This window comes from Salvelinus fontinalis, chromosome 21, assembly GCF_029448725.1.
Source record: "Salvelinus fontinalis isolate EN_2023a chromosome 21, ASM2944872v1, whole genome shotgun sequence".
Classification (NCBI taxonomy): domain Eukaryota; kingdom Metazoa; phylum Chordata; class Actinopteri; order Salmoniformes; family Salmonidae; genus Salvelinus; species Salvelinus fontinalis.
The window spans coordinates 35,113,635-35,128,005 of record NC_074685.1 but is presented as its reverse complement, the minus strand read 5'-3'; the positions used below and the strand labels follow the sequence as shown (position 1 = coordinate 35,128,005).

Genomic DNA, 14,371 nt, shown 5'->3' with positions numbered 1-14,371 from the left:
TGGGAATAGTTTTCACCTGAAAACACAATCTCAAATTAGCCAGCATAGAGAAATAGAGATATGGCTCAGAGCTCAAGGTGTTACTATCAAAGCTGATAGTCTTGTAAACCGTGTTAAGCAGCGAGAGATCCATGTTGTCCTCTCACATATCTTACTTTAGGGGGGGGGGGGGGGGGGTCATGGCATTGTAGAGGGGAAGACATTTGATGGGGTCTAAATTCAGTTAGGTTTCAAAATGGAGTGGGCTTGCTGCTAGAGCAAGAGGTTTCATCTATAAAATGTTCTGCAATTAATAGAACCCATGAGTACAAATAAGAACAGCTGAAGTGAAATTCTGGTCAAAGCATGGGCAATCTCTTGAACGTTAGACAGATAGGGCTATTTTCTGGAATACTCCATGCAGAATAATGTTACATACAGTATTCCACAGACTGATGTTGACAACAGTAAACCAATACCTGTGGATGCAGTTTTTGAGCTCGAGGTAAGCCATTCCTGCAGCAGCATCTAAAGAAAACTTCACCAGCTGCTTGGTCTTCAGGTCTTCCTTCTTCTTCCGGAGGAATGACAAGAAGTCCCCTCCTTCCAATAAGATATCAAAATCTATGTTCAGAATTGTAACATTCGGGGGGGGACAAGTTGTTTCTGTATGGCAGTACTGTATGCTACTGGACTTACCTGGCACTAGCTCCATTACAATGTAAATAGGCTGCCGTTGTGTGCAGACGCCTATCAGCTTCACAATGTTCGCGTGGTCATACTGCTTCAGGATCCTGTAGCAGCAACATTTGACAGTACACGACATTTACATATTTGTGAGATCTCTAAAACACCAGACTAAAATTTTGTGCAGGTAAATAACGTCAAAGATGAGTGAACAGATGTTTCTAGGCGCTTAAAAAGGGACCTGCGACTGATAGCTGACATGTTCCTCCACTATATTGTATGACATGTGCTCCTCTCACCTGGCTTCTGATAGGAATTTGATCTTCAGCTCCTGTGGAAGATCCTCTTTACAGGTCTTGACTGCCACAGGAGTCTTGTCCCGCAATGTTCCTTTGAATACCTCACCAAAGTTGCCCTAAGAACAAAGAAAAAAAATGGAGATACAGTAACAAAAGTTTGTTTAGTATATATTAATTTAACAACCAAAAACCCTCTGTCCTACAGATGTGGTGAACATGAAGAGGATATCCAAAACCACTAACTTTGCCAAGAAGCTCTCCAAGAATAACATCCTCATGGTTGAGTATCCATTTTTTATCCTACGAAAGATGGAACAAAACACGGGCAATGTAAACACCAAATACAAAACATCCACACACACACACACACACACACACACACACACACACACACACACACACACACACACACACACACACACACACACACACACACACACACACACACACACACACACACACACACAAACGAAACCATACAAATGCTACTGTGTAACAAAGCATTGACTGACTATTGTATTATCAGAATTCCTATAAACCGAGAAACAATTACTTTAGCCACAAAAACCTTGACGCCTCAAAAAACATTTCCACGGAGCAAGAAAATAATGGCCCAGCTAAACATAACACATTCCAATGGCCAGTCTCATTGAATAAAATAATGATCAAATCTTCCAAGTGCAATGTGGTGCCTAACGGTAAAATGTCACCGCTTTCCTATGAAGTGCTCACAGAAAGACTATTTAAAAACACTTAGTGTTCGGAGGCTTCAGCAGACCCAATACAGTAGTAATGACAACAACCATTAACCCCGTGTTCGTAATGGCTGGGGCAATTAAAACGCCATTATGTTCAACACCAACCGGGTAGCTTAGGAGGACTCTAGGACTTGTTTATGATTAAACCTGGCTACTGAAAGTGTTGACTGATTTCCCTCTGTGGAGAAAACGTCAGGCGTATTGGATCCAGTTGCAGCACAAAGCGGATATTAAAAATACATTTGCACTACGAGCCTATACATGAGAAATGTGCCCGTGAAAGATGTCATACAGGTCAGGAAACCAGAGGTTAATAGCGCCAATGGCTAAAATAGCCAAGGAATCTTTTGGAGCACATCGTGATCAATGTGATTTAATACAGAACAACAGCCTGGTATTGTAGAGGACTGAAAAGCCCAAATGGAATATGTTTCATTATATTAGTGGCAAAAGTGTAGTTAGAACTTAACCTACAGAAAGTTGTTTAACTGTGATCAAAGCACACTACTTATTACTTATTACTACTTATTCAACTGAAACATTTACTGGATGTCAGATTCTTACTATATTTCAGGCTATGGCCAAAACCTGCAGAACCAAACACCAAATAACACTGAGATGATGCGGTATGTCAGAACATCGGAAAATCAATCAATTAAAAGTCGCGAGTACCAGAAAAGCTAGGGATCAACTTCCTTTCGACTCGTGCTGATGTCAGCAGCAGATAGTGGATGTGTACATAATGAGTCTCGGTGAGAGAGCCTGTAAAAAGTAATGCATCTCAAATGAAAGACCTGGTGAAAACTGACTGAAATGAGAGCCGAGTACCAAAACACTATGGCAGTAATACAAAACCGATTTATGTTTATTCTGGTCCCGTGTGACTCAGTTGGTAGAGAGTGGCGCTTGCGACGGCCGGGGTTGTGGGTTTGATTCCCACGGGGGACCAGTATGAAATTGTATGCGCTCGCTACTGTTAGTCGCTCTGGATAAGAGCATCTGCTAAATGACTAAAACTTTATGAAATGTAAATAAGAACTTCAGAACCTTTAATATCATGATTTAGGGCCAGGAGTCGGGGCCCTATTTGTAGGGTATAACTAGGACTAATAGTTTTTTTACTCTTTAACTCAGTGCCTAGTTATAAGCAATGGAGCCTAGACCACTGATGTCGCTGAAAATGACTTGAGACGTGGGTGTTGCTTGCTATTCTTTTCCTGTTTTGGAAGCATCAAATGTAATGTGAATGATCATTCTGAAATTGATGGGGCTTATTTCTGAACATCTATTAGCCTAACACCAAACGCTTCTGGACAACCTGACCCTATTAATGAGTTTTACAGTGTGCCATTAAAGGCCTTCAAGACAGCTTGATGGCTTTTGCAACAATTACATTCCCATCCCTGTTGTGAGAACTCCCATTGACTTCTGATCTACATCACATGGTGAATGAACATGGATATGAGAGAAAATGTTTTACCTTGACGACTGGGTTTAAAAGCACCACCCCTGACTTCTTGGTAATGACTTGCTTTGTGGTGTAATGGTGTTCAATTAACTGAGGAATGGTCGGGAAGCCAGTGCCTTCAAAACGATACTGGTTCTGCGGACAAAGAGGAGGCGAAGAGCAGAAAGTAAGTAAAAACGAAAGACTTGTGCAAAGCCAGAACAAGCTCACAGGAGCAGCTTGATGTACAAGTACACCCCCTGAACAAGACGCTAGTCTATCCCAGGGCCTTACCCCAAACCCATCTCCGTAATGCTGAGTGCCAAGCAGAGACGCATCGGGTACCATTTTGGTACGACTCGGCTGGGGATCGAACTCCCAATCTTCCAATCTCAGGGAAGACTAACTGCAAGGCTACTCACTTAGCCATTAACGAATTCAAAAGATGAGTTGGAAGCTTTGCTAATCATCATCTTTCGTGTTGACGGAAACCGTACAACTTCACAAGCAATTACTTGCAGCATTACTAGTAGCTGCCATCTGAATCAATGAACCATAGAATTCCTTATCAAATCGTTTCAGTTCGTACCAAGTTGCCTGTAAACTCGTATCTCTGCATACGCAACAGACACAAAGTAATCATTGGCTGACGCACATCATCGCGTCAAATATACCCGAAGACATCCGTATCTTTTGTCTCTTATACTGCTGAAACCCAATTGCTCTGCAGGGAGACAAACAGCTCTTATTCACAACTGACCACGTAGAACTCACGTCTGCAAACTGGATGATGAAGTGTCTCCGTTGTCCGTCGGAGAAGACAGACAGGACGTACTCGCCAGGCTTGCCATGGCTCTCCCGGACCAGGAAGTCGCCTTGCTGCTTGAGCAGCTCCTGGGCCTCGGTCCTGGGGATGGCCCCGTGGTACCACTCCTGGTCCCCCAGGGGCTTCTCACTGGTCGGGATCACGTCAAAAAACTGCTGGACACGTACGATGAAATGACATGATGAAATATGATATTATGATGATATGATAATGACAGTTAGGGATCAATTGTGAATTACTCTTCAATTGTCAGTCAAGACAGCTAGAAGATCTGTGTCACTCCACTCAGAAAATGACTTATTGTTGACTTGACATGATAAAAACAGATAATTCACCATTTGAATGCAATGTGTACGATACACAACAAATTTTCCACACTCACTACACAAGGCAACACAAACAATGGTTTTAAAAACAATTTTTGAAATAAAAGACTTCAGAACCTACAGATGATGAGCCAAGGACAGATTTCGGAGAGCGGATGATACCGGCGATGGAATGACGCAAGGTGTCAAACTTTGATATCTTGTCTTTGCCTTTGTCCTGAAAACACAGAGACATATGTAAGACTTATAAGCAGTCGAGCATTAACAATTGAACAAGCCCAATATAGTAAACCTGACAGTACTGTATGTTCGGGGGGGTTAGAGTGATCCCTATGTGCTCACACTGCCCTCCTCTGTTCACCCAGCTATCTGCAGAGATCGCTGAAGCCAAAAGGAGGCTCAACAGCACTAAATCATCTCACATACTATACAGTCAACACAAGGCTTTTTATGTTGTGCTCATACGTTGCCCCATTCAAAGTCAAACATCTCAATGTCAATGAAATAGGTTTCCCATTTCACTAAAATGACCGAAGCAAATGGAAAACTAGTACGCAACATCAGTGTTTTTCATTCTGAACTGGTTTTCTGTGACACCATCGGCTTTTAAACAGAAACCTGATTGACACAGAGACACTGTCACATTTCATCTCCCCAGATGGTTTGATGAGAAAAGTGAAAAAAGGTTGAAAAAACCCCAACATTTCAGTTGTCTGAATGAATATGTCCTTGGAGACAGCAGAAGACCAACAACAACAAAAAGCATACTGACCTACTACTATACAATGAAAATGTACAGGACAACGTACAGAATGAATAGAACGGTCATAGAAGCTCTAACCCTGACAATTTGACTGGTAAACTCATAGGTACACTCGCAATGGCTGCCGAGTATTGTGATGTAATCATTTTCATAGTAATTTGGAATGTTCTATCAACTGATACCATATTCACATGATAAGGACGAATTCCCCTCGACCACAACTTGGGGAAACCAAAAATGTATTTCCTATTGAAACAGAGCAAACTTACTTAAACAAAAATAACAAAACATGCCAAAAAGCTGCGTTGTTCAATGTACATTTAACCAGGTCAAAAATCCCGACCTACGATTCGCAATGCTCCCACATAGGGAAATATGAGCCTGCGATAAGTCCTGTGGCTTAGGCTATTCGTGGGAGAATGGGAAACGTGAGGATCCGTTGTCCAAGTATGCTACACATACAGTGCCTTCAGAAAGTATTCATACCCTTTGAATTATTCCGCATTTTGTTGTGTTACAGCCGGATAAAATTATTTTTTCTCTCACCCATCTTCACACAATACCTGATAATAACAAAGTGAAAACATGCTTTTTGAAATGTTTGCAAATTGATTGAAAATGAAATACAGAAATGTCTCATTTACATAAGTATTCAATACATGTTAGCATCACCTTTGGCAGAAATTACGGCTATGCGTCTTCCTGAGTAACCATTTTCAAGTCTTGCCATAGATTTTCAAGCAGATTTAAGTCAAAACTAACTCGGCCACTCACTGTCTTCTTGGTAAGCAATTCCAGTGTACATTTGGTCTTGTGTTTTAGTTTATTGTCCTGCTGAAAGGTGAATTCATCTCCCAGCGTCTGGTGGAAAGCAGACTGAACCAGGGTTTCCTCTACGATTTTGCCTGTGCTCAGCTCCATTTCGTATATTTTTCATTATGGAAAAACTCCCCAGTCCTTAACGATTACAAGCATACCCATAACATGATGCAGCCACAACTATGCTTGAAAATATGGAGAGTGGTACTCAGTAATGTGTTGTATTGGATTTGCCCCAAACATAGCACTTTGTATTCAGGACACAAAAGTTAATTGCGTTGCCACATTTTTTGCCTTATTACTTTAGTGCCTTGTTGCAAAAAGGATGAATATTTTAGAATAATTTTATTCTGTACAGGCGTCCTTTTCACTCTGTCAATTAGGTTAGTATTGAGCATTTTCCTTCCTCTCCAGCAACTGAGTTAGGAAGGACGCCTGTATCTAGTGACTGGGTGTATTGATACACCATCCAAAGTGCAATTAGTAAATTCGCCATGCTCAAAGTAATATTCCTTATCTTTAAAAATATATATATATATACCCATCTACCAAGAGGTGTCCTTCTTTGTGAGGAATTGGATTACCTCCCTGGTTTTTGTGCTTGAACTTCACTGCTTGACTGATACAGATAATTGTATGTGTGGGGTACAGAGATGAGGTACTCATTCAAAAATCCTGTTAAACACTATATTGCACACAGAGTGAGTCAATGCAGCTTATTATGAGACTTGTTAAGCACACACACGCAACAATTTGAACAATTTTACCAAGTTACAGTTCATATAAGGAAATCAGTCAATTGAAATCAATTCATTAGGCCCTATTCTATGGATTTCACATGTAGGCATAGGCCCACCCACTGGGGAGCCAGGCCCAGCCAATCAGGCTGAGTTTTTCCCCACAAAAGGGCTTTATTACAGACAGAAATATTCCTCCGTTTCATCAGCTGTCCGGGTGGCTGGTCTCAGACGATCCCGCAGGTAAAGAAGCCGGATGTGAAGGTCCTGGGCTGGCGTGGTTACACGTGGTCTGCGATTGTGAGGCCGGTTGGATGTACTGCCAAATTCTCTAAAACGACATTGGAAGCAGCTTATGGTAGAGAAATGAACATTAAATTATCTGGAAACAGCTCTGGTGGACATTCCTGCAGTCAGCATGCCAATCGCACACTCCTTCAATACTTGAGACATCTGTGGCATTGTGTTGTTTGACAAAACTGCACAATTCAGTGGCCTTTAGTTGTCCCCAGCACAAGGTTCACCTATGTAATTTTTCTGCTGTTTAATGCGCTTCTTGATATGCCTATCTTGGCAAAGAATAAATACTCAAAACAAGGGTGTAAACACATTTGTGCACAAAATTTGAGCGAAAAAAGCTTTTTGTGCGTATTGAACATTTCTGGGATATTTTATTTTAACACTTTACATTTTGCGTTTATATTTTTGTTCAGTATATTTAGGCTTGCATAAGAAAGGGGTTGAGTATACATTTCGAAAAACATAATTCCACTTCGACATTATGGGGTATTGTGTGTAGGCCAGTGATAAAAACAATCTCTGTTTTTTCCATTTTAAATTCAGGCTGTAACAAAATGTGGAAAAAGTCAAGGGGTGTGAATACTTTCTGAAGGCACTGTATCTAGCTATGTGTGTGGAAAACATTTAATCAGAGGTAAGACATTTAACTTGTTTGGTAGTTGTTTGTAGCTGTACGGACCGTTTGATTGTGTTGTTCGTCTTGGCTAACTTAATGTTCCGATAGCTAGCTAGCACTCACCTACGTGGCTGCTAGCACTGTCATGAGAAGGGGCATAAGGGAAGCCCTACATGCCTACAACATAACGTTATAAGTAATGAGAACACTCAGGAGCAGGCAATGTTGAAAAGTAATCTTTAGAGATGTTGCACTTTTCTTAAATGTAAATTTTGTCAACTCAAATCAAGCTTTATTTATACAGCACATTTCAGACATGGAATGCACAGGGAAATGTACTAATTGACTAAAACCAGCAGACAAGAAAACTGCTTCGGTAAAATGTCAAGTTTTTGCTGTGAGCCAATGGGGTAACCTAAATAACCACAGATCGTTTTCCCCACTGGTGGGCGGGGCCGCCACGTTCTATTTAATACCGACTGGGACTATGCTGAATAGCCATGGTAATGTTCGTTTAAATGATGCTAACTGATGTGGCTCATGCAATGGAATGTACTTGTTGTAATGTTAGTTGAGTTGACTCAACAAATCGCAGCACAGACTGAAGGGTACACTTCCTGCTTTGACTTCCTGGCACAGGTACACACGGCGAGGCGTGGCTTGACCACGCCCCCGAGTAGGGTACAGCCACTGTTACTCCTATGTATTTAGCCTAACTTTGGCGTCATCCTAAGCAAACTGCTTTTGTCATTTCAATTAACGTATTCAGCAGCCTCACTTGTCGTTATTAACATACTTGGTTGTCACAACAAATTATTTGCATGACTTATTCTGCCCCCATTTTGTTATTTGACCTGCTAACACTGACCGTAAAGCTGTCGCATTATACTTATGTCACTGTTTGTTTACAGTGCCGGTTAGCTGACATTAGCTGGCTGGCTAGCAAGGGAAGTTCATCTCAATCTAATTCGCTAGTCTTGGATATGTTGCGGAACTAATTCCAGTCTTTGCCTACCCTTGAACGGTCTTGGTATTTCGAAAAGTTGATTATTGTTGTCTTGCCTATACGTCCTTGCTGGAGACCACAACATGCACAACATTTCTCTCAAATGTTGTGCACAAATTTGTTTACATCCCTGTTAGTTAACATTTTGTTACGTTACAGCCATATTATAAAAATTGATTGAATTGCTGTTTTTCTCATCAATTTACACGCAGTGCCCAATGATGACAAAGCAAAAATATTTAAGTATTCAGACTCTTTACTCAGTCTCTCTGGCTTTTCTAATGGCGGTGTTGGAGCAGTGGCTTTTTTCCTTGCTGAGCGGCCTTTCAGGTTATGTCGATATAGGACTCGTTTTACTATGGATATAGATACTTTTGTACCTGTTTCCTCCAGCATCTTCACAAGGTCCTTTGCTGTTGTTCTGGGATTGAGTTGCACTTTTCACATCAAAGTAAGTTCATCTCCAGGAGACAGAACGCGTCTCCTTCGTGAGCGGTATGACGGATGTGTGGTCCCATGGTGTTTATACTTGTGTACTATTTTTGTACAGATGAACGTGGTACCTTCAGGCGTTTGGAAATTGCTCCCAAGGATGAACCAGACTTGTGGTCTACCATTTTTTTCTGAGGTCTTGGCTGATTTCTTTTGATTTTCCCATGATGTCAAGCAAAGATGCACTGAGTTTGAAGGTAGGCCTTGAAATATAACCACAGGTACACCTCCAATTGACTCAAATGATGTCAATTAGCCTATCAGAAGCTTCTAAAGCCATGACATAATTTTCTGAAATTTTCCAAGCTGTATAAAGGCACAGTCAACTTAGTGTATGTAAACTTCTGACCCACTGGAATTATGGTACAGTGAAATAATCTGTCTGTAAACAATTGTTGGAAAAATGACTTGTGTCATGCACAAAGTAGATGTCCTAACCGACTTGCCAAATCTATAGTTTGTTAACAAGACATTTGTGGAGTGGTTGAAAAATGTGCTTTAATGACTCCAACCTAAGTGTATGTAAACTTCCGACTTCAATTGTATGTTAAAAAATGACTAACAAAGCATAACTAAAATGTTTAGAGAATGATGAAAAAAAAAGAATACAGCCGGTCGTCGGGTTATGCATAAAGAAGAGAATTTAACATGGGACTACCCTACGGCCGTGTTCCAGTTCCCACCAATATCCAGCCACTTTGCCATTGAAAAGGAATGAGACAAACATTCCACATGCTAAAATCAACAGCCTGGTCAACTCTTTGTGAAGGAGTTACGTCATGCAGCACGAGGCAAATGGTTGTTACACCAGATACTGGCTGGTTTTCTGATCAACATCCCCAACTTATTTTCAAAAGGTATCTATGAGCAACAGATGCATATTTGTATTCTCAATGATGTGGAATCCAGTCTCTAGGGCTTACAAAATCATCCAGCAGACACTATTAATAGAATGGCGCTGGAAGGAATTTTACAGGCTCCTGACCAATTGAGCTATTTTGTGTACTTTTATTTGGCCGATCATAACTGTTTTTTTATACATAACGTTTCCGCCATCGTTTCCTATGACCGAAAATAGCTTTTGGACATCAGAACAGCTATCACTAACCTCGATTTGGACGAGGACTTCTACTTCAATTAATCGGAGGCGAAAGACATATTGATTAACCCCGGACTAGGCCCCGACACTCATAGAAGGCGAAGACGGCACTATAGAGGCCAGCACATGGGCACTATGATGGCAAATTAATAAAATCGGCTCTACCCTCTGCTCTATTGGCAAATGTGCCAACGCTGGAGAATAAACTGGACGAGCTCCGTTTGAGACTATCCTATCAACGGAACATTAAGAACTGTAATATACTATGCTTCTCGGGAGTCGTGGCTGAACAAAAACATGAATAATATACATCTAGCTTGCTTTTCTATGCATCGGCAGGACAGAACGGCAGAGTCCGGTAAGATCAGGGTTGGTGGTTTTGTGTCTCTTTATTATGTGTACATTGTCCCCTATAAATAAATAAAAATTAATAATAGCTGGTGCGCGATGAGTTAGAATACCTAATTATTAAATGTAGACCATACAATTTAGAAAGAGTTTTCACCTGTATTTTTCGTAGCTGTATTTACCATTACAAACCGATGCTGGCACTAAGACCACACTCAATGAGTTGTATAAGGCTATAAGCAAAGAAGAAAATGCTCATCCAGATGCGGCGCTCCCAGTGGCTGTGATTATAATGCAGGAACACTGAAATCTGTTTTACAGGAAACGGAGGGCCGAACATGACCCCATTCAGATCGACGGGGCTGTAGTAGAGCGGGTTGAGAGCTTCAAGTTCCTTGGTGTCCACATCACTAAGGACCTACCATGGTTCAAACACACCAACACAGGCGTTAAGAGGGCACGTCAAAAGATTTGGCATGGCCCCTCAGATCTTCAAGAAGTTCTACAGCTGCGCAATTGAGAACATCTTGACTGGCTGCATCACCTCTTGGTATGCAAACTGCTCGGCATCCGACCACAAGGCGCTCCAGAGGGTAGTGCATACGGCCCAGTACATCACTGGGGCCGAACTCCCTGCCATCCAGGACCTCTATACCAGGCGGTATCAGAGGAAGGCCCTAAAAACTGTTGAAGACTCCAGCCACCAAAGTCATAGGCTGTTCATTCTGCTCTCTGCAAGCGGTACCGGAGCGCCGAATCTGTGACCAAAAGGCAGCTGAACAGCTTCTACCTCCAAGCCATAAGACTACTGAACAGTTAATCAAATGGCTGCCCGGACAATTTACATTCACCCCCTCTATTATTTATGTATCTTAATTGTTTTCACTGACTCCCTTGCACACTCACTAGACTCTACGCACTTACACCCACACACTACACTCCAACACACATTGCATACACACATGCATATTGACGCCATACACACACAGACACACTTACACATACGCTGTTGTTACTCTGTTTAGTATATATCCTGATTGCCTAGTCACTTTAACCCCTACCCACATGTACATACTGCATTACCTTAACTACCTCATACCCCTGCACATTTACTCAGTACTGGTACGCCTTGTTATTGTTTTTATTGTGTTACTATTCCCTTTTATATTTAGCAAATATTTGTCTTTTTAACTCTGCACTGTTGAATGGGCTCGTGAGTAAGCATTTTTGTGTGAAGTCGACACCTGTGTATTTTATTTAATCAATAGATGCTTTCATAACGATATACAGCATCTCTCTGGGGAATGCATTTAAATAACACGGCAAAGACGACAGTTTGGCCCGACACAAAACGGTCTAAGACAGGACAGAAGTTCATACAGTGGGTCAGTCTGAGTGGAAAGTGCTGCATTCCTTCTTATTACAAAGCTGTGTCTGAGTGACAAGTAATAGCCTGAAATCCACACTGATATGCTCCGTTTCACCATGGTTCACCATCGCATATCAGCTTGGATTCCAGGCTAGACAAGTAAGTTCTTCCCAATTGAAAACCAACAACAAATCAACAACACTGACGCACCATGGAGTTGACTGAGCGCGCGTCGTCCTCGTAGTTGACCATGGGGGGCAGCTCCTTGCCCTCGGTCGCCTGCATCTTGTGGTCGAGCAGGTCCTTCTGGGCGCCCAGCTTGGCCTCGGTGCAGCGCAGCAACTGGACAGTCTGCCTCAGATCCTCCAGAGACTGCTTCTGACTGAGCAGCAGAACCGCACTGATGGGGAGAGGGGGAGGGAGATAGGGAGTGAATGAGTGTGTTGTGAGAGAAACAAAGAGAGAGAGAGAGAGAGAAAATGGGAGTATGTGTATGTGAGAGTGAAAAGATAGGGCTAGATATGAGGGGGGAGTCACACTCTGGCGCTCGTCTGAATCCAAACAGTATTACTGCTTAATCTGCCTCGGAATGAGGATGTGGAAAATTATTTTGGGGTTTGCTTTCTCCCGGAGCGATATATAGCCTACAGTGCAACAGCTCTAACTGCTAAGCTTTATTTGTGCTCTGATTAATGGGTGTGAAGACCAATGTTCCCTCTAATTGTTTTCGGCACTGAGCAAATTTTACTGTGAACACGGAGGCTGCTATACCCGCTTTAAGTTACAGTTTTAACAGTGGCCAAGTAGCCTAGTGTGACTATTTGACTACAAGAGTGGCCTACCATCAAAAACAATGGAGAAAATGCATCCCAAAACATTTTAACATGGAACTAGCTGCTCTATCATTCAGCCTACAGTAGCAGCCAATGTGTGGTGTTCAATGTAGACATACAGTCCATGATACTTCTGGGGGAAAAAACATGCAGGGCTTAACATTAAACCTGTTTATCCACTTGTCCTTCAGACAAGGAGGTGACTGAAAATGTTGTGTTCGTGGATGCAAGAAACAACTTTACAAAATAAAATGCATTATTCCCATACCATTACAGAGAACCAGACAAATCATGCTACCCTCTGCCTATTGGCTACTTAGTTTATTCAAGCCTGCCTCAAAATACAACACTATTTACTGGACTCACTTTTCAAAGACATCTAGAAATGTACAGATTTTGTGCTCTTGTAGGTAGCAATCACTCCACTATTGCTAACTACAAATGATCTATAACTAATAACTCACTAACTAGCAAAGGATATGAAAAAAATGTGCACACATGGCTACATGCAGCTCTCGCTTTGATCTCAAAACAATCGCATCTACTCACGACCGCTCATGCTGTAAACACAGTCCAACTCAAAGTAAATGGCACAGATCCATATATGGCAATGGTCTATTTGCATTTAGGCCAACTGCTGATCTGATTGTTTATGCAGCACCGGTCTGTGAAGAGTATGGGCTGAGTAGTACGTGTCAATGCAATAGAATCCTACTTCGATGCGTTCTGCCTACAACAAAATCTCTTGCATAGTTCGTTTTGTTTTGGTATGTTGCATTGAAAGTGGCTAATATTGCGTTGATTTGATCACAATTGCCACAGTAAAGGGAAACATTGATAGGGTTAACTCTAGAACAGTGGTCACCAACCTTTTCTGAGTCAAGATCATTTGAGTCAAAATACAAGCCAAGATCTACTGCCCAGATTTTTAAAATATATATTTTTAACATTACTTAAAAAAATGGAGGCCTATGCAACAATAACCAATTAAAAACAGTACTGTAGCAATGAGGTTTGTGCAGTAAGCTATAGGCCCAAAACATTATCACCACATATTGGCTTTGCTTGAATTGCTTGGGCCATATTTGAATTATATTTAAACATTTGAGGTAGGCTATATGATCACACCGGTAATAGATCCGTTAATCATTAGCTTTAATTTTTATTTACTGGGCTGATGGTGCCTGCATCCGATGGTCAGTTTCAGCGGAGGGAGTGAGCAGCAGACTGAGGGTCCGTCTCTCAACCTCCCTCCACTCTCTCTTTCCTCCACCAACACTGACCAAAAAGGGACAGTCTTCCAGCTGATGGCGAAACTTGAGTCGCACCGCATTATTTCTGCCTAATGCACAAATTCATGTTGTTACTCCTATTTCTCGATATCAAAAAAGACCCAAGACCCTAATATTAACAACAACGCAAGCCGATACACTTTCCTACTCATTCATTACTGCTGCAGTGCTTGTTGTAGCGCTTAGTGGAAATAGGAAGAACGCACATTTTATGGCTTATTGACAGTGCTGAGTAAGAACTTAAACATGAACTCACTCATAACAGCAGCTCTTTGCTGTATTCGTTGACAGTCTCTCTCTAGTCATGGTTTTAAACGTTTTGAAATGTCACAGTAACTTTGTTGTAGCTTTCTTTTATGTCTGCGACATTACAGC

At 41.6% G+C, this 14,371-nt stretch overlaps 1 protein-coding gene across 4 annotated transcripts in view; it reads right to left on the bottom strand.

Moving 5' to 3' along the window:
• fer (fer (fps/fes related) tyrosine kinase) overlaps window positions 1-14,371 on the bottom strand; it is a 36,033-nt gene that overhangs the window by 7,717 nt on the left and 13,945 nt on the right. For 2 of the 4 annotated variants that reach the window (XM_055874975.1, XM_055874976.1), the window contains exons 9-16: window positions 12,082-12,271; window positions 4,444-4,539; window positions 3,945-4,151; window positions 3,204-3,326; window positions 1,209-1,265; window positions 966-1,081; window positions 679-773; window positions 459-582 (exon numbers count right to left, since the gene is read on the bottom strand). In XM_055874975.1, coding sequence (XP_055730950.1) covers window positions 459-582; window positions 679-773; window positions 966-1,081; window positions 1,209-1,265; window positions 3,204-3,326; window positions 3,945-4,151; window positions 4,444-4,539; window positions 12,082-12,271 — 1,008 coding nt within the window. Of the gene's footprint in view, window positions 1-458; window positions 583-678; window positions 774-965; window positions 1,082-1,208; window positions 1,266-3,203; window positions 3,327-3,944; window positions 4,152-4,443; window positions 4,540-4,564; window positions 6,973-12,081; window positions 12,272-14,371 lie in introns of those variants that run through there. The other 2 variants (XM_055874978.1, XM_055874979.1) reach the window with 2 other exon arrangements.